Source organism: Cherax quadricarinatus, chromosome 37, assembly GCF_038502225.1.
Source record: "Cherax quadricarinatus isolate ZL_2023a chromosome 37, ASM3850222v1, whole genome shotgun sequence".
Lineage (NCBI taxonomy): Eukaryota > Metazoa > Arthropoda > Malacostraca > Decapoda > Parastacidae > Cherax > Cherax quadricarinatus.
In genome coordinates this window covers 2,533,085-2,553,465 of record NC_091328.1, presented here as the reverse complement: position 1 = coordinate 2,553,465, position 20,381 = coordinate 2,533,085, and the positions used below count along the sequence as shown (strand labels likewise).

The 20,381-nt window shown below is 48.9% G+C and overlaps 1 protein-coding gene across 9 annotated transcripts in view; it reads left to right on the top strand.

The window, feature by feature from the left end:
- Positions 1–20,381, top strand: part of capt (adenylyl cyclase-associated protein 1) — a 236,670-nt gene that overhangs the window by 141,613 nt on the left and 74,676 nt on the right. For 3 of the 9 annotated variants that reach the window (XM_070091783.1, XM_070091781.1, XM_070091782.1), the window contains exon 1: positions 12,838–13,647. The exons of 4 other annotated variants lie outside the window; for them this stretch is intronic. In XM_070091783.1, coding sequence (XP_069947884.1) covers positions 13,260–13,647 — 388 coding nt within the window. In that variant the 5' untranslated portion in view covers positions 12,838–13,259. Of the gene's footprint in view, positions 1–12,818; positions 13,648–15,149; positions 15,174–20,381 lie in introns of those variants that run through there. 2 more of the 9 variants (XM_070091780.1, XM_070091789.1) reach the window with 2 other exon arrangements.

Here is a 20,381-nt window from a genome sequence, read left to right as displayed (position 1 = left end):
CCCTTTCTCTTACTATTCCGGTTGCCTCAGACACTCCATCATGCCGCCACAACTTCTTGAATGGAGCTCCACTCCCCTATCCTCCCCTCCCCTCTTCATCCCCTCTCCTCCCCACTCCCCTCTCCACCCCACCTCTCCTTCCCACTTCCCTGTCCACCCTTCTCTCCTCGCCACTCCCCTCTCCTCCACTACTCACCCAAGGAGTGCCGCGTAGCACACTAGTGAGATCCTTCGACTACAATAGCAAGGTCCTGAGTTCGACTCCCCGCCACGGGTGAACAGTTGGGCAACTTTCCCTACACTTCTGCTGCCCCGGCCCAACTAGCATTAAAAAATATGTACCTGTGTGTTAGCCGACTGTAATAGGTGGCATCCGGGGGGGAGGGGAGTGTAAGTAAGTTTATTCAGGTAGAGGTACACATAAATAGAGTTACATAAATTATCATACATAGCAGCATATGTGTAGATTACCCAGGATAACCCAAGAAAGTCATACAAAGTGTTAGAAAACTTGAGTTATGTTTTCTGTAAGAACAAACACTGTAGTACCTAATGATGTTGGTAGAATTACCGACAATGTTAGGTAAAAGGACACAAGTGCAACTAATGTGACGTTTTACTGTGGCAAGGTTTCGCTCTCCTGGAGCTTCACAAAGCTCCTGGAGAGCGAAATGTTGCCACAAAATATCACATTAGTTGCACTTGTCCTCTTACCTAACTGCAGTACCTGCTGCAAGTATCCAGCGGAGTCTTGGCTGAAAGGTATTTGTGGACCTAGTGATGTTAATTAAAAAAAAATTCCTCATACTCCACTCTCTCTTTTCTTTCCTTTCTCTTCTCTCTATCCATTTCCCTCTTCCAAAATTTGTTCTCGCTAGAGCGGAGAGGTAGAGGATAACATGCACGTGGAAGGTAACTTGGCGGCGGCCTGTAGTCCCAAATCTACACACTGGCTACCTGGAGGGCATTCCGAAGATCAACGCCACCGCGGCCCTGCCCACGACCAGGCCTCCCGGTGGATCAGGGCCTGATCAACGAGGCTGTTACTGCTGGCCGCACGCAATCCAACGTACGAACCACAGCCCAGCTGATCCGGCATCGTCTTTAGGTATCTGTCCAGCTCCCTCTTGAAGACAACCAGGGGCCTTCCCGTAATGCCCCTTATTGCTGGAGCACTATACACTGCCATAACATACTGGAGCACTACACACTGCCATAACATACTGGAGCACTATACACTGCCATAACATACTGGAGCACTACACACTGCCATAACATACTGGAGCACTATACACTGCCATAACATACTGGAGCACTACACACTGCCATAACATACTGGAGCACTACACACTGCCATAACATACTGGAGCACTACACACTGTCATAACATACTGGAGCACTACACACTGCCATAACATACTGGAGCACTACACACTGCCATAACATACTGGAGCACTACACACTGCCATAACATACTGGAGCACTACACACTGCCATAACATACTGGAGCACTACACACTGCCATAACATACTGGAGCACTACACACTGCCATAACATACTGGAGCACTACACACTGCCATAACATACTGGAGCACTATACACTGCCATAACATACTGGAGCACTATACACTGCCATAACATACTGGAGCACTACACACTGCCATAGCATACTGGAGCACTACACACTGCCATAGCATACTGGAGCACTACACACTGCCATAACATACTGGAGCACTACACACTGCCATAGCATACTGGAGCACTACACACTGCCATAACATACTGGAGCACTACACACTGCCATAACATACTGGAGCACTACACACTGCCATAACATACTGGAGCACTATACACTGCCATAACATACTGGAGCACTATACACTGCCATAACATACTGGAGCACTACACACTGCCATAGCATACTGGAGCACTACACACTGCCATAGCATACTGGAGCACTACACACTGTCATAACATACTGGAGTGAGAGATATGAGAAAAAATGTAAAATATATACGGTGAAAGGCAGGGGCGCCGTGAACACAATAAGAGAACATCGCATCAACATCTGCGGTCCCAGAATTTTTAACATCTTACCAGAAGACATCAGAAACACTACTGGAACAAGTGTAGAAGTCTTCCTGAGGAAACTGGAGAAGTACCTCCGCTAAGTGTCAAATCAGCCAAGCTGTAATAGATATGTGGGCCAGCGGGTCGCCAGTAGCAACAGCCTGGTGTGTCAGCAGTATGAGTCATGTATTGGTACTTGCATTATCTGTTAGCAACCGTCCAGAGAGTATTCAGTATTTGCTCTTATAGTTGAGTGAGTGATACAGTAGTTGTGCTTGAGTGCCACTTTAGTTCATCTCAGTTCAAAACCTGGAGCGATAGTGTCAGCACGTGGCACTGCATTGCTCTCTATCCACATACTACTGTACAATAACGGTCTCTATCCATACACTACTGTACAATAAACGGCAGGACTTGTCATCTATTACTACTTTCCGCCATCTGGTGAGGTCATCTACATGCCCAGGTTGGGCATGGCAGGTTAACCAGACAAGCCTAGCCCAGGGCTGGGCTGCCACAGTTGGAAAACTCTGGAGACCCATCAATGCTATCTCAAAGGCATTTCCATTTCTTTACTTCATAGCCCTCTCCTTTCCGTTATACATCCATTTATCCTTATTTCTCTTTCCCCCCAGTCCTTTACTCTCCATTCACTCCTTCCCCCTCTGTTTCTCCACATGCTCCTTTTTCTCCCCTCTCCCCCAGCCTCCCCTCAGCGCTCTGGGGTGTTACCATAGCAACGAGTGGCCGTGGTGAGGGTGCCAGCGACCGCCAGCCTGGAGCTGGGCTTACCCTTTCCACCGGCAGCTACAAACTTGACAAATATCTCCGTCTAGTGAACATTTGGCTAAAACCACTATGAAGTTACTTTTGTGGGAAGGCATGTGCGTGGGGGGTTGCACAGGGTGTGTGTGTGTGTGTGTGTGTGTGTGTGTGTGTGTGTGTGTGTGTGTGTGTGTGTGTGTGTGTGTGTGTTTGTGTGTGTGTGTGTGTGTAGCATTGGTAGCATTAGTGGCGGGAGTTCTGCAGTTGCGCTTGTGTTCTGGCGGTGTGGGTGTGTAGTGGAGTTGATTGTGTGCAGGGGGAGTTTTTCACTGCTGCTGCTATGCTGGTAGTGTTGGTGCACAAAGCACTCAGTGGTGGTAGTGGCACTGCTGTAGTGCTCCCCGTGTAAGCCAGTACTTGAGTTGTCCCTCCTGCTGGTGGTGGCACTCAGTGCTGGTGGCACTACGGTGGTGGTCGCCGTGGGAGCCACTAGAGCTTTTCTTGGTCAAGGTGGTGGTGCTATTACTGCTGCTCCTTCGATGAAGAATATTCGCTCCTACATGGTTTTATTAACACCTTGTCTGTGCTAGTGAATGACTCCACACGCTGTTTGTACTCCGATGTGATTTGTCACTCCTTCAGAAGGATAATATAGTGAAGGAGGAGTGATGCTGGAGTCATCATTGCCTCTGGTCACCACAGTCAAGCTACCAGAACCTCGCTGTTGACTGTGTATATATTTTATTTCAGTTATAAATATTTTTACCGACCACAAATCGCCATGCTTTAAGATATTTTAAAACCATATATATCATGTGCTTGAAGTGACGCACCAAAAATTGTTCTCCATGAGCACATGCAGGGAAGTTACCTGGACCTGGAGGTTAGTGATAGTGCTACCAGGGACTGAATATATACTAAGCTAAGTGATTGTGCTCCCCGTATGTGACTCTGCTCGTCCTTTGTGTATATATTGCCACAAGGATCACTTAGTTAAATGGTGTGTAATATGTGCATGACACTCGACCGGGATCCTCTTTCCTGCCAGTGATCGTCCCTACAGATGTACAATCCTCGCTGTGATAACCTAACTAATATTCATTAAAACAATTGTGAAGTGTTTATGAAGGGTTTTACTGTATTTTCTCATACGTTGTTAATGCTATGTTTTATCCCTGGTACCACCGAGTCTCTTACGGGTATTAAAGATTTATCTCAGTATAGAAAATATAATTTAAACATAAAACTACTTTACCCAATAATGAAAACTCGTAACGTTAATAAACTCACTAACTGACAGAGTAACAACTCAAACTGACGGGGATACAAATGTTAATTCATCAAGATTTTTTTTATATACAGATTACTTAAACACTGAATTCTGACTAATGGAGGGAGTATGTATAAATGGAAGACAGAAAAACTATATGTGATATAAAGTGCTTAAAATGTATATTGTGTTTAAATCTGTCAAGTTCATATTTAGAAAGGTTATAGGAATGTGCTGGTGAGGCAGTAGTGAGCACTTGGGGTGAGGCAATAGTGAACACTTGGGGTGAGGCAGTAGTGAGCACTTGGGGTGAGGCAGTAGTGAGCACTTGGGGTGAGGCAGTAGTGAGCACTTGGGGTGAGGCAGTAGTGAGCACTTGGGGTGAGGCAGTAGTGAGCACTTGGGGTGAGGCAGTAGTGAGCACTTGGGGTGAGGCAGTAGTGAGCACTTGGGGTGAGGCAGTAGTGAGCACTTGGGGTGAGGCAGTAGTGAACACTTGGGGTGAGGCAGTAGTGAGCACTTGGGGTGAGGCAGTAGTGAGCACTTGGGGTGAGGCAGTAGTGAGCACTTGGGGTGAGGCAGTAGTGAGCACTTGGGGTGAGGTAGTAGTGAGCACTTGGGGTGAGGTAGTAGTGAGCACTTGGGGTGAGGCAGTAGTGAGCACTTGGGGTGAGGTAGTAGTGAGCACTTGGGGTGAGGTAGTAGTGAGCACTTGGGGTGAGGCAGTAGTGAACACTTGGGGTGAGGCAGTAGTGAGCACTTACTTGGGGTGAGGCAGTAGTGAGCACTTACTTGGGGTGAGGCAGTAGTGAACACTTACTTGGGGTGAGGCAGTAGTGAGCACTTACTTGGGGTGAGGCAGTAGTGAGCACTTACTTGGGGTGAGGCAGTAGTGAGCACTTACTTGGGGTGAGGCAGTAGTGAGCACTTACTTGGGGTGAGGCAGTAGTGAGCACTTACTTGGGGTGAGGCAGTAGTGAGCACTTACTTGGGGTGAGACAGTAGTGAACACTTACTTGGGGTGAGGCAGTAGTGAGCACTTACTTGGGGTGAGGCAGTAGTGAGCACTTACTTGGGGTGAGGCAGTAGTGAGCACTTACTTGGGGTGAGGCAGTAGTGAGCACTTACTTGGGGTGAGGCAGTAGTGAGCACTTACTTGGGGTGAGGCAGTAGTGAGCACTTACTTGGGGTGAGGCAGTAGTGAGCACTTACTTGGGGTGAGGCAGTAGTGAGCACTTACTTGGGGTGAGGCAGTAGTGAGCACTTACTTGGGGTGAGGCAGTAGTGAGCACTTGGGGTGAGGCAGTAGTGAGCACTTGGGGTGAGGCAGTAGTGAGCACTTGGGGTGAGGCAGTAGTGAGCACTTGGGGTGAGGCAGTAGTGAGCACTTGGGGTGAGGCAGTAGTGAACACTTGGGGTGAGGCAGTAGTGAGCACTTGGGGTGAGGCAGTAGTGAGCACTTGGGGTGAGGCAGTAGTGAGCACTTGGGGTGAGGCAGTAGTGAGCACTTGGGGTGAGGCAGTAGTGAGCACTTGGGGTGAGGCAGTAGTGAGCACTTGGGGTGAGGCAGTAGTGAGCACTTGGGGTGAGGCAGTAGTGAACACTTGGGGTGAGGCAGTAGTGAGCACTTGGGGTGAGGCAGTAGTGAGCACTTGGGGTGAGGCAGTAGTGAGCACTTGGGGTGAGGCAGTAGTGAACACTTGGGGTGAGGCAGTAGTGAGCACTTGGGGTGAGGCAGTAGTGAGCACTTGGGGTGAGGCAGTAGTGAGCACTTGGGGTGAGGCAGTAGTGAACACTTGGGGTGAGGCAGTAGTGAGCACTTGGGGTGAGGCAGTAGTGAGCACTTGGGGTGAGGCAGTAGTGAGCACTTGGGGTGAGGCAGTAGTGAGCACTTGGGGTGAGGCAGTAGTGAGCACTTGGGGTGAGGCAGTAGTGAACACTTGGGGTGAGGCAGTAGTGAGCACTTGGGGTGAGGCAGTAGTGAGCACTTGGGGTGAGGCAGTAGTGAACACTTGGGGTGAGGCAGTAGTGAGCACTTGGGGTGAGGCAGTAGTGAGCACTTGGGGTGAGGCAGTAGTGAGCACTTGGGGTGAGGCAGTAGTGAACACTTGGGGTGAGGCAGTAGTGAGCACTTGGGGTGAGGCAGTAGTGAGCACTTGAGGTGAGGCAGTAGTGAGCACTTGGGGTGAGGCAGTAGTGAGCACTTGGGGTGAGGCAGTAGTGAGCACTTGGGGTGAGGCAGTAGTGAGCACTTGGGGTGAGGCAGTAGTGAACACTTGGGGTGAGGCAGTAGTGAGCACTTGGGGTGAGGCAGTAGTGAGCACTTGGGGTGAGGCAGTAGTGAACACTTGGGGTGAGGCAGTAGTGAGCACTTGGGGTGAGGCAGTAGTGAGCACTTGGGGTGAGGCAGTAGTGAGCACTTGGGGTGAGGCAGTAGTGAACACTTGGGGTGAGGCAGTAGTGAGCACTTGGGGTGAGGCAGTAGTGAGCACTTGGGGTGAGGCAGTAGTGAACACTTGGGGTGAGGCAGTAGTGAGCACTTGGGGTGAGGCAGTAGTGAGCACTTGGGGTGAGGCAGTAGTGAGCACTTGGGGTGAGGCAGTAGTGAGCACTTGGGGTGAGGCAGTAGTGAGCACTTGGGGTGAGGCAGTAGTGAGCACTTGGGGTGAGGCAGTAGTGAACACTTGGGGTGAGGCAGTAGTGAGCACTTGGGGTGAGGCAGTAGTGAGCACTTGGGGTGAGGCAGTAGTGAACACTTGGGGTGAGGCAGTAGTGAGCACTTGGGGTGAGGCAGTAGTGAACACTTGGGGTGAGGCAGTAGTGAGCACTTGGGGTGAGGCAGTAGTGAGCACTTGGGGTGAGGCAGTAGTGAACACTTGGGGTGAGGCAGTAGTGAGCACTTGGGGTGAGGCAGTAGTGAACACTTGGGGTGAGGCAGTAGTGAACACTTGGGGTGAGGCAGTAGTGAGCATTTGGGGTGAGGCAGTAGTGAGCACTTGGGGTGAGGCAGTAGTGAACACTTGGGGTGAGGCAGTAGTGAGCACTTGGGGTGAGGCAGTAGTGAACACTTGGGGTGAGGCAGTAGTGAGCACTTGGGGTGAGGCAGTAGTGAGCACTTGGGGTGAGGCAGTAGTGAACACTTGGGGTGAGGCAGTAGTGAACACTTGGGGTGAGGCAGTAGTGAACACTTGGGGTGAGGCAGTAGTGAGCACTTGGGGTGAGGCAGTAGTGAACACTTGGGGTGAGGCAGTAGTGAGCACTTGGGGTGAGGCAGTAGTGAGCACTTGGGGTGAGGCAGTAGTGAGCACTTGGGGTGAGGCAGTAGTGAACACTTGGGGTGAGGCAGTAGTGAGCACTTGGGGTGAGGCAGTAGTGAACACTTGGGGTGAGGCAGTAGTGAGCACTTGGGGTGAGGCAGTAGTGAGCACTTGGGGTGAGGCAGTAGTGAGCACTTGGGGTGAGGCAGTAAACACTTGGGGTGAGGCAGTAGTGAGCACTTGGGGTGAGGCAGTAGTGAGCACTTGGGGTGAGGCAGTAGTGAACACTTGGGGTGAGGCAGTAGTGAGCACTTGGGGTGAGGCAGTAGTGAACACTTGGGGTGAGGCAGTAGTGAACACTTGGGGTGAGGCAGTAGTGAGCACTTGGGGTGAGGCAGTAGTGAACACTTGGGGTGAGGCAGTAGTGAGCACTTGGGGTGAGGCAGTAGTGAACACTTGGGGTGAGGCAGTAGTGAACACTTGGGGTGAGGCAGTAGTGAGCACTTGGGGTGAGGCAGTAGTGAGCACTTGGGGTGAGGCAGTAGTGAACACTTGGGGTGAGGCAGTAGTGAACACTTGGGGTGAGGCAGTAGTGAGCACTTGGGGTGAGGCAGTAGTGAGCACTTGGGGTGAGGCAGTAGTGAACACTTGGGGTGAGGCAGTAGTGAACACTTGGGGTGAGGCAGTAGTGAGCACTTGGGGTGAGGCAGTAGTGAGCACTTGGGGTGAGGCAGTAGTGAACACTTGGGGTGAGGCAGTAGTGAGCACTTGGGGTGAGGCAGTAGTGAGCACTTGGGGTGAGGCAGTAGTGAGCACTTGGGGTGAGGCAGTAGTGAACACTTGGGGTGAGGCAGTAGTGAGCACTTGGGGTGAGGCAGTAGTGAGCACTTGGGGTGAGGCAGTAGTGAACACTTGGGGTGAGGCAGTAGTGAGCACTTGGGGTGAGGCAGTAGTGAACACTTGGGGTGAGGCAGTAGTGAGCACTTGGGGTGAGGCAGTAGTGAACACTTGGGGTGAGGCAGTAGTGAACACTTGGGGTGAGGCAGTAGTGAACACTTGGGGTGAGGCAGTAGTGAGCACTTGGGGTGAGGCAGTAGTGAACACTTGGGGTGAGGCAGTAGTGAGCACTTGGGGTGAGGCAGTAGTGAACACTTACTTGGGGTGAGGCAGTAGTGAGCACTTACTTGAGGTGAGGTAGTAATGAGCACTTACTTGGGGTGAGGCAGTAGTGAGCACTTACTTGAGGTGAGGTAGTAATGAGCACTTACTTGGGGTGAGGCAGTAGTGAGCACTTACTTGAGGTGAGGTAGTAATGAGCACTTACTTGGGGTGAGGCAGTAGTGAGCACTTACTTGGGGTGAGGCAGTAGTGATTACTTATTTGGGGTGAGGCAGTAGTGAGCACTTACTTGGGGTGAGGTAGTAATGAGCACTTACTTGGGGTGAGGCAGTAGTGAGCACTTACTTGGGGTGAGGCAGTAGTGAGCACTTACTTGAGGTGAGGTAGTAGTGAGCACTTACTTGGGGTGAGGCAGTAGTGAGCACTTACTTGGGGTGAGGCAGTAGTGAGCACTTACTTGGGGTGAGGCAGTAGTGAGCACTTACTTGGGGTGAGGTAGTAGTGAGCACTTACTTGAGGTGAGGTAGTAGTGAGCACTTACTTGGGGTGAGGCAGTAGTGAGCACTTACTTGGGGTGAGGCAGTAGTGAGCACTTACTTGGGGTGAGGCAGTAGTGAGCACTTACTTGAGGTGAGGCAGTAGTGAGCACTTACTTGGGGTGAGGCAGTAGTGAGCACTTACTTGGGGTGAGGCAGTAGTGAGCACGTACTTGGGGTGAGGCAGTAGTGAGCACTTACTTGAGGTGAGGTAGTAGTGAGCACTTGGGGTGAGGCAGTAGTGAGCACTTACTTGGGGTGAGGTAGTAATTAGCACTTACTTGGGGTGAGGCAGTAGTGAGCACTTACTTGAGGTGAGGTAGTAGTGAGCACTTACTTGGGGTGAGGCAGTAGTGAGCACTTACTTGAGGTGAGGTAGTAATGAGCACTTACTTGGGGTGAGGCAGTAGTGAGCACTTACTTGAGGTGAGGTAGTAGTGAGCACTTACTTGGGGTGAGGCAGTAGTGAGCACTTACTTGGGGTGAGGCAGTAGTGAGCACTTACCTGGGGTGAGGCAGTAGTGAGCACTTACTTGAGGTGAGGTAGTTGTGAGCACTTACTTGAGGTGAGGTAGTAGTGAGCACTTACTTGGGGTGAGGCAGTAGTGAGCACTTACTTGGGGTGAGGCAGTAGTGAGCACTTACTTGGGGTGAGGCAGTAGTGAGCACTTACTTGGGGTGAGGCAGTAGTGAGCACTTACTTGGGGTGAGGCAGTAGTGAGCACTTACTTGGGGTGAGGCAGTAGTGAGCACTTACTTGGGGTGAGGCAGTAGTGAGCACTTACTTGGGGTGAGGCAGTAGTGAGCACTTACTTGGGGTGAGGCAGTAGTGAGCACTTACTTGGGGTGAGGCAGTAGTGAACACTTACTTGGGGTGAGGCAGTAGTGAGCACTTACTTGGGGTGAGGCAGTAGTGAGCACTTACTTGAGGTGAGGTAGTAGTGAGCACTTACTTGGGGTGAGGCAGTAGTGAGCACTTACTTGGGATGAGGCAGTAGTGAGCACTTACTTGGGGTGAGGCAGTAGTGAGCACTTGGGGTGAGGCAGTAGTGAGCACTTACTTGGGGTGAGGCAGTAGTGAGCACTTGGGGTGAGGCAGTAGTGAACACTTACTTGGGGTGAGGCAGTAGTGAGCACTTACTTGGGGTGAGGCAGTAGTGAGCACTTACTTGGGGTGAGGCAGTAGTGAGCACTTACTTGGGATGAGGCAGTAGTGAGCACTTACTTGGGGTGAGGCAGTAGTGACCACTTACTTGAGGTGAGGTAGTAGTGAGCACTTACTTGGGGTGAGGCAGTAGTGAGCACTTACTTGGGATGAGGCAGTAGTGAGCACTTACTTGGGGTGAGGCAGTAGTGAGCACTTACTTGGGATGAGGCAGTAGTGAGCACTTACTTGGGGTGAGGCAGTAGTGAGCACTTGGGGTGAGGCAGTAGTGAGCACTTACTTGGGGTGAGGCAGTAGTGAGCACTTACTTGGGGTGAGGCAGTAGTGAGCACTTTCTTGGGGTGAGGCAGTAGTGAGCACTTACTTGGGGTGAGGCAGTAGTGAGCACTTACTTGGGGTGAGGCAGTAGTGAGCACTTACTTGGGGTGAGGCAGTAGTGAGCACTTGGGGTGAGGCAGTAGTGAGCACTTACTTGGGGTGAGGCTGTATGACTACTGCAGCGCTTCTTATTTAATTTCTTTTTAAATATTAGTCACAGGAAAGTAAGATGCAGTGGCGGCCACCAGCTGGCAAGCTTCACAACTTAGCTACATCATGGGACCAGCGCACAGGGAAGTAAACAACGAAAAGGCACAATACCGTGATTGGGACAATACACAAATAACCCGCGCATAGGAGAGAGGAGCTTACGACGACGTTTCTGTTATTGTGACTTTGTAAATGGTCCAAGTCGGACTGAAACGTCGTCGTATGCACCTCTATGTGCGGGTTATTTGTGCGCAGGGAAGTTCTTGTAAGCATCAGTCATGTATCAAGCTGTTCAGTTACACTTACTCGGTGTGGAAGAGTTTGCAAGAGGTAGAACGACAGGTCAGTGTGGTTAGTTGTTTGTTAGCTCAGTGCTGCCACCAGGACTCACGAAATCGTAAAAAACATGATTGCAGACAAACTACGGAACTGGTGGAGTTTAAACCCATGGCGGGTTTTAAGACTCACTCGCCAAGGGTTCCAATCCCACTCGTTCCATGCTTTTTATTTTTTTTTTCCTGCCACCAAATGTGCTTTCAGCATCCCATACTCTCCCCACCTGTGTGTTGTGCCTCAACATTCCTTCCCACTCCTGTGGAAGCACTATTTTAAATAACATTTATATCTCGTCTATCCTCTCCACCTATCGTCACCCTCTCACCTCTGGCTCCCCAATCACCTCTCGTTTCCCCATCACCCTTCACTTTCTTTTCCCGTTCCCCTTCCCCTTGCCTTTCGCTCACTTCTTGCAATAGCGATAAAATTCCTGTGTGCAAAACTGGGAAAACTTTTCCCCTCATACTTCTGATACATTCTCACGCCTGACCTGGTGGTTACTGAGAGTGCTGATGCTGATGCTGATTTTGTTGCGATATTGGTATACCTGAAAAGGTATACCTGGAGGGTAGTTGCTAAAGTTACACATCCTCTCCCTCTATACACAGCGACCTCCCCATGTTCACAGTTAAGAGTCACATGTAACAGTCCGTTTTTTTTTATTCAGCAGTGGGACCACGCGTAGTTCCGCATTTCTCATCAGTTCTTAACAAGGCCGATACTAAGCATTTAGAAACTTTCTTAGGAAGAGCGGCCAAGAAAGCTACATTTCTGCTGTCTTGAAAGACGTAGTGTATTGGGGCGGCACTATCGAAGTATACACGTGGATGGATGCCGGATCAGTCTAGCGGATATTAATAAGGCTTTGAAAATATCGACCCAAGATAGAACTAGAAGCCCTGTATTTAAATTCGTATAGCTAGATTTATGCCAAAATTGGCAAAACTGATTGGGAAAAAGATGTACATGATATGAAACAATTGAGAAAGTTAGAGTAACGCTGGGAACAAACCCGTGCTGCTGTAGCTCCTGAGTCACTGGTGACATCACTCTCGTCATGAAGAGTCTTAAATATAGGGCAGCCGGATGTCCTGGTGATCTTTATGGAGTGTAGTGGGTACTAACTTGTGCCCTTCATAATCTAACGATAGGAGTAGAGCTTCCCTTTCTAACTTTTTAAACTTTTTCTGTAATACGATTGGTAACCTAAGAGACTAGGATCTACTACTCATGGGATCGATAACTGCATTACTCAGCGAGTTTCATAATGTTTCACTCACGTCATTGTGTATATAAAAATTTGCATGTTCTTGCGGAACGTGTTTCCACAGTAGCAGCAGCACTGACGCAACACACTGCGGTCTCCAGCACAGGTTGCACAGACATACGAGTGATTTGTGTTTATAAATAACTTTCTCATAGGAGTTGATGGCCTTGCTTGTTACATGCCTTTGGTCGGTTTTGAGGGTTCTTGAATTCTTGGTGACTGACCACCCCAGGTGTTGCGACTCCTGGAGGGTGTTCCGGGGGTCAACGTCCCTGCGGCCCGGTCCATGACCAGGCCTCTGGGTTGTTAATCTGGTACTGACACCAGCAATTTTATTTTTGTGCTTTAATGAAAGGTAGGAGGCCTGGTCACAGACCGGGCCGCGGGGGCGTTGACCTCCGGAACTCTCTCCAGGTAAACTCCAGGTCTCCAGGTAAAGGTGTTTAAAGAGGATACAATTAAAGTGGTGAGGATTTAGTGTTTATTCCCTCGTCAGTAAACAAAGAAGTTATTTTATACTTAGTGAGAATTGTGAAGATCCAAGAATGTTTTCACTTGTTGGAAGTGCCTGAGTGACGGTGCTGGGGATCCAGTTGTGCCTGGGTTGTATACTGACACTAAAGGGACGTTAGGGTTGGTGCTACGCTGGCACCGATGTTGCTCAGGAAGGCATAGTACATTGCTAAGCTACGTGGAACAATATCCTCAAGTTAATGCTACCGTGGATTGCATGATACTCCGGAAATGACAGTACTGTACTTTTGAAATTGTTGTAGCGGTGACCTAATGGTACAAGGGACGTGACGGTACTCTCAGACTAATGTTGTGATTGATGTGATGGTACGATGGGAGTAAAGGTACTCTGAAACTGATGGTACCAAGTTGGTGGTAGGCTGGGACTGAGGGCAGAGTTGAGAATGTTTGAGGTTTTCTAACACCTCGGGGATGGGATCTTCGTGCAGCTGCACTAAGGACGGCTCTGCCGACGACTCCCCTCGCAAGGAGAAGTCCAACGGCCATGTGTTGGAGAACGGCGCCCACCATGACGGTGGCGCCGCCGCTCAGAACGGACACATCGGAGACACCACAGGCGAAACGAGAGGCGAAATCACGGCTAATGGAGCCGGAAACATTGGAAACGGCGTGTTACATAACGATGAGGAGAGGAAAGGTGAAGCAGAGGTGGGGACGGATATCCTGCAGGGCAAGACTGTGCCCGCCTGCCCCGAGGGCAATCACCTCAACAGTAGAAATGCTTGGCTGACAGCAACACCCCCCAACACTCCTGCCCTTCCCATCTCTGCCACCTGTCAACAAAACATGTCTGAGGAAGGTAAGTTTCTTGCTGGACGTCTCACTGTTGTACTACACATTGGCGTAACATTAGTGTTTGAACGGTTGAGTGTCCCTTTTGTAATGTATGTTTAAAGGATACAGGAAATAATGCGAAAGAATCTGGAAATATACTTTATTTTAATCCCCGCTCTGGAATTCCATTCCGCAGGCGCTGTATGATCCTTAAGGATTTAGCGCTTTCATGTAAAAATAATTGCCGAAGAATCTAATAGCAATGAATCTCCTGAGAAGGATTTCAATTATTTGTGTTTCTGTATTTTAGTACAATGTTTTCTTTGAGAAAAATATATTATTACAAAAATAAAATATAAGTTTAGAACTACTTTGGTAAGATAAAGCGGACGTTATCTTCTGGATAATCTCACTGAGGTTCTGCAACCTGAAGGTTCATTGAGCCTAGAAAGGGTGTTACCATATATATTTAACTGATTATTATTGTATGTAAGAACAGTTTAGTTAATGACCTGGTATTGTTTATATTACACAAACGAACCCACACGGAGGCAATAAATGTATCATGTATATTGTGGCTAAACACTGAGGTCCTCTTCAGCAGACTCACAGAAGAGTACCTCAGGGTTGACGCTAAAATGTTCTGTTCTCGCATTATGTTTATTGTCTGTGTGTCACCTTGTGTAATTCGTGTTTGTTACACACCTCCACTGGCATGTCAGCTGTATGGGCTGTTATGTAGCCCTTTTATGGTGGATTCTTCACTCACAGGACGAGTGGTGCTGCCCAGTCATCTCTCTTCTTTGGGAGAAAGCTGAAAAAAAATGTATATTTCAGTGGAGTACCTTCGTGGGTCTAGCCTGCTGCCTGTGTGAGGGATGTTTGTACCTCACCCCAGCCAGTAAAACATGGAGTTGGGGAGGGGGACGTCGGCAGTAAAACTTAAGCACGTAGTTTAATATTTTTCCTCGTGGAGAAAATACCGTAGAGTAGAAAATTCTTTCCTTGTTTTTCTCGGTATATACAGCTTATTTAAATTTTTTTTTTTTAATTCTTGACGTAGAAAGTTTCTTTTTATTTTATATTTGTCTGTCTTAAACGTCTTCAAACCTTCCTGTGTCACAGACTGTACTGGAGATCCCTAGAACTCCTCGACTTCCCTCCACTACTCCTAGTTTTTTTTTCCGCAACCTCTTCTGTCCTCCACCTTTTCCCTGATCTAACATAAGTTACTCCTGTCCCAGATAAAAGTAACTAATTAGAATGTATTATCGTCTAATTCTTAGGTTTTCCTAACAGACTGAGGATAAGCTGATAAGTTTGACACAAAATCTAAATACCCTCAGCCGCCTTGCCTACCAGGAGGGTATTCCGGGGATCAACGCTCCGCGGCCGGTCCATGATCAGGCCTCCTGGTGGATCAGGGCCTGATCATCGAGGCTGTTACTGCTGGCCGCACGTAGTCCAACATACGAATCACAGCCCGGCAGATCCGGCACTGACTTTAGGTGCCTGTCCAGTTCCCTCTTGAAGACAACCAGGGATCTATTGGTAATTTCCTTTATGACTGGTAGGAGGCTGTTCAACAGTCTTGGGCCCTGGACACTTGTTTTTTCTCTAATAGCGCCCCTACTTTTTACTGGTGGTATGTTGCATCGCCTTCTGTAAATCTTAAGACACTCAAGTCCCCTATATGTATCACATAGCGTGCAAAATGTGCTGTTTTGCGTTACTCTGCAAGCGGGCTGGTGCTCCTCACTTCCTCTCCTCTGATTCACTTATTGAAAGAACGAGGAAGACAGGTAGCTGGTTGAATGATTCTTAATGACTGCTTATATGTTGAAGACTGAGACATTTTCTAACATTTTGTCATCTTTATTGAGGAAACTTCTCGCCAGCAAGTGACTTCTTTAGTTCAAGAAGAAGTCACTGACTGGAAAAACATCTCCTCAATACAGATTCCAAAATATTGCAAAAGTTTCTCAAACTTCAATTCGTTAGTTTTCTAAAGCATTTACATCTCAATTACTCACAAAGTTTATCCTATAATACGAGTCGAAGCCTGGTTTGCAACGTCTGATCCTTGTATAAAACCTGTTTATCCATCTTTCCCTATGCACTGTCAAGGGGAATGAGTTTAGCATTTTCCCAGTGTTATAACAGCTTGTTTTGTCCACCGTCCTCGCAGCAAGGGGGCGACATAAACAGCCTGACTGGTCAAAGACTGAACCGCGATTAGCAAACGGGCTGTTTCACGAGATACTCAACCCACAATGGTTGAGCATCTTATGAAATACCTCACCTCTGTATACAGAATGTATGTATTATACAAAGAGTCATTCATCACATAGTGACAGCAATGTTCAGAGACCACTGTTGTACACTCGTACGAAGTTGTCGGTGCTGTTGTACACTGTTGTACACTCCTACAAGTGTCGGCACTGTAATGCACTGTTGTACACTCATACGAAGGTATGGGCACTGTACATTTCTCATTTAACATCTGGCAAACTTCTTTCTGTCCTCAGATTCCTCAGTACTCTTGTCACTTATTAATCGCTAATTCTTTGGTCAGCTTTATCATAGCTCCATCAGTTGGTACACCTGCTTCCATATATCATATCATAGCTCCATCAGTTGGTACACCTGCTTCCATATATCAACACATGTTCACTTCGTATTCCTTCCTTCCAGTACAGCTGCCAGTTTTTCATTACATATTTACTTTCATTCTTCCTTTTTCTGTTTTAACTTTCATTTCTTTTCCATGCACTTCCAAACATCACCAACTATTGCAGCTTCATTACCTGGAGTTTACCTGGAGAGAGTTCCGGCGGTCAACGCCCCCGCGGCCCGGTCTGTGACCAGGCCTCCTGGTGAATCTTTGGACGCGCTGACACTATTGTCAGCAAAGAGCAGCCGTGACGACTGCTCCTCTGTATCATTTTTCTCTTGCTTTTTTCAGTCTCTCTCTCTCTCTCTCTCTCTCTCTCTCTCTCTCTCTCTCTCTCTCTCTCTCTCTCTCTCTCTCTCTCTCTCTCTCTCTCTCTCTCTTGTTTGCTATGCCATTTTCTCTGTAATATAAACTGTAATGGTGCGTAAACATTTCAGATGAAAAAATGTGCATGGAATTTATATTAATACATTAAAGATGTTATAAATATTAAAAATTCCCCGGAGCAGTGTATGGCTGGCTGTGGTGCTGGTGACATGGCTGTGGTGCTGGTGACATGGCTGGCTGTGGTGCTGGTGACATGGCTGTGGTGCTGGTGACATGGCTGGCTGTGGTGCTGGTGACATGGCTGTGGTGCTGGTGACATGGCTGTGGTGCTGGTGACATGGCTGTGGTGCTGGTGACATGGCTGGCTGTGGTGCTGGTGACATGGCTGGCTGTGGTGCTGGTGACATGGCTGTGGTGCTGGTGACATGGCTGGCTGTGGTGCTGGTGACATGGCTGTGGTGCTGGTGACATGGCTGTGGTGCTGGTGACATGGCTGGCTGTGGTGCTGGTGACATGGCTGTGGTGCTGGTGACATGGCTGTGGTGCTGGTGACATGGCTGTGGTGCTGGTGACATGGCTGGCTGTGGTGCTGGTGACATGGCTGGCTGTGGTGCTGGTGACATGGCTGGCTGTGGTGCTGGTGACATGGCTGGCTGTGGTGCTGGTGACATGGCTGGCTGTGGTGCTGGTGACATGGCTGGCTGTGGTGCTGGTGACATGGCTGGCTGTGGTGCTGGTGACATGGCTGGCTGTGGTGCTGGTGACATGGCTGGCTGTGGTGCTGGTGACATGGCTGGCTGTGGTGCTGGTGACATGGCTGGCTGTGGTGCTGGTGACATGGCTGGCTGTGGTGCTGGTGACATGGCTGGCTGTGGTGCTGGTGACATGGCTGGCTGTGGTGCTGGTGACATGGCTGGCTGTGGTGCTGGTGACATGGCTGGCTGTGGTGCTGGTGACATGGCTGGCTGTGGTGCTGGTGACATGGCTGACTGTGGTGCTGGTGACATGGCTGACTGTGGTGCTGGTGACATGGCTGGCTGTGGTGCTGGTGACATGGCTGGCTGTGGTGCTGGTGACAAGGCTGACTGTGGTGCTGGTGACATGGCTGGCTGTGGTGCTGGTGACATGGCTGGCTGTGGTGCTGGTGACATGACTGGCTGTGGTGCTGGTGACATGGCTGGCTGTGGTGCTGGTGACATGGCTGGCTGTGGTGCTGGTGACATGGCTGGCTGTGGTGCTGGTGACATGGCTGGCTGTGGTGCTGGTGACATGGTTGGCTGTGGTGCTGGTGACATGGCTGGCTGCTCCTGACGGCGACGCTGCCGATATCGGCGGCGGCGATGTGTGTGGGTGGGGGGGGGAGGGGTGTAAACCTGGCTGTCTGCACCGCTGTCTTATTGATTTGCCCCGCTGGCTCTGTACCCCTCCCTCCCCTCCTTAGTCTACCCCAACTCCTTGTTTGTCTGTCTGTTTCTTGACCTTCATCCTGTGTGTCTTGACCTTCATCCTGTGTGTCTTGACCTTCATCCTGTGTGTCTTGACCTTCATCCTGTGTGTCTTGACCTTCATCCTGTGTGTCTTGACCTTCATCCTGTGTGTCTTGACCTTCATCCTGTGTGTCTTGACCTTCATCCTGTGTGTCTTGACCTTTTTCCTCTGTAGACTTTTTTTTTTTTTTGTCTTCATTTGGTGATTACTTCAGCTGTCATTGTACTTGTGTGTATCATATGTTGACGCAGCTGTTTATGTCCGTGATGTATCCTGGAGGAATTAGTTGTACTTGTCTCCTCTTCACTGTAGTAATGTTTACTGTGAGCATGCGCACCGATATGTTAATGGATGAGGATGTTACTGGGCCTTATGGTGACCTCATCACAAGTTGTCGGTTCGTCAGATCGTTGTAAAAATGACCCGTTCATTGGTGCCGAACGGAGGGTAGGGACGCTGCTGCGATATCTTTCACTCGGGTGTTAGATAACAGAGTTAAAAATCTCGATACTCATCAAGAGTATATCAGAGGTAAAGGTATATCACATATTTTTACATTTGTCTTAAGGGCACACGTCAGTGCCTGACGAGCCGGGCTGTAGTTCGTACGTTGAATTACGGGCGGCCAATAATAGCATGATTGGTCAGGCCCTGATTCGCCGTGTGGCCTGGTCATAGACCTGGCCGCAGGGACATAGTCCGCCGGAACACCCTACAGGTAGGTAGGCGGGTGTCATAGGTGTAAATGTAGGGTACAATGTGTATTTTTAGGTTGGGTTACGTAAGATTTGTCAGGAAACGGGGAAAGTGTTCCCTGGTGCCGGTCTGAAGAATTCAATATGGCATTCTCAGGTCACCATGCGTCACTCACACCTCACTCTCCGCCTATATATACTGTCCTTCAGCCTCTGTATGTTAGAAATGATCAAGGTCCCAGAGCCAAAACGCTTTCTAATAAATATGTCCTAGTGTTTACTTACGCGTCTTTCTAAACCAGTTTGTCGGTATGTTACACCTCAGTTGGGTGTAAGTTGGACCTGCTTAGCATAGCTCAGTAAGCCTACTACACTTCTTGTGTACTGCTATTGAACTTCCTTGTTAACATGGACGCACTTGTAAGTGGGGTAATATTGATCTCTCGTTTACATTTTTTTTACCAATAACCATCACATAATCATAATGAAACGGTTAAGGTTTACTGATTTCAAGGGACAGTTAAAATCAACTAGTGTACATTACATACTGGTTTAATGTGTTGAACTGAAGATGTGTGCTGAGTGTTCGTGAAGGAACATTGGTTATGGTGTTATTGAAATAAACTTTTCAGTGGTATAACGATATCAGCAGCGTCTGAAAGTTATTAACAGCGTTTTTATCTAGCAGAAAAATTTTAGCACTCGAAATAAAAGTTTTAAGAGGCGAGAAATATTCATAAAACTCGAAATGTAAAAAACAAACACACACACACACACACACTAGCAAGTGAAGTAGTGGAGGCAGGAACCATACATAGTTTTAAGAAGAGGTATGACAAAGCTCAGGAAGCAGAGAGAGAGAGGATCCAGTAGCGATCAGTGAAGAGGCGGGGCCAGGAGCCGAGTCTCGACCCCTGCAACCACAATTAGGTGAGTACAATTAGGTGAGTACACACACACACACACACACACACACACACACACACACACACACAGTGCTGTTTCTGGTATTTATGAACGACATGACTGAAGGAATAGACTCTGAGGTGTCCCTGTTCGCAGATGACGTGAAGTTGATGAGAAGAATTCACTCGATCGAAGACCAGGCAGAACTACAAAGGGATCTGGACAGGCTGCAGACCTGGTCCAGCAATTGGCTCCTGGAGTTCAATCCCACCAAGTGCAAAGCCATGAAGATTGGGGAAGGGCAAAGAAGACCGCAGACGGAGTACAGTCTAGGGGGGCCAGAGACTACAAATCTCACTCAAGAAAAAAGATCTTGGGGTGAGTATAACACCAGGCACATCTCCTGAAGCGCACATCAACCAAATAACTGCTGCAGCATATGGGCGCCTGGCAAACCTCAGAACAGCATTCCGACATCTTAATAAGGAATCGTTCAGGACCCTGTACACCGTGTACGTTAGGCCCATATTGGAGTATGCGGCACCAGTTTGGAACCCACACCTAGCCAAGCACGCAAAGAAACTAGAGAAAGTGCAAAGGTTTGCAACAAGACTAGTCCCAGAGCTAAGAGGTATGTTCTACGAGGAGAGGTTAAGGGAAATCAACCTG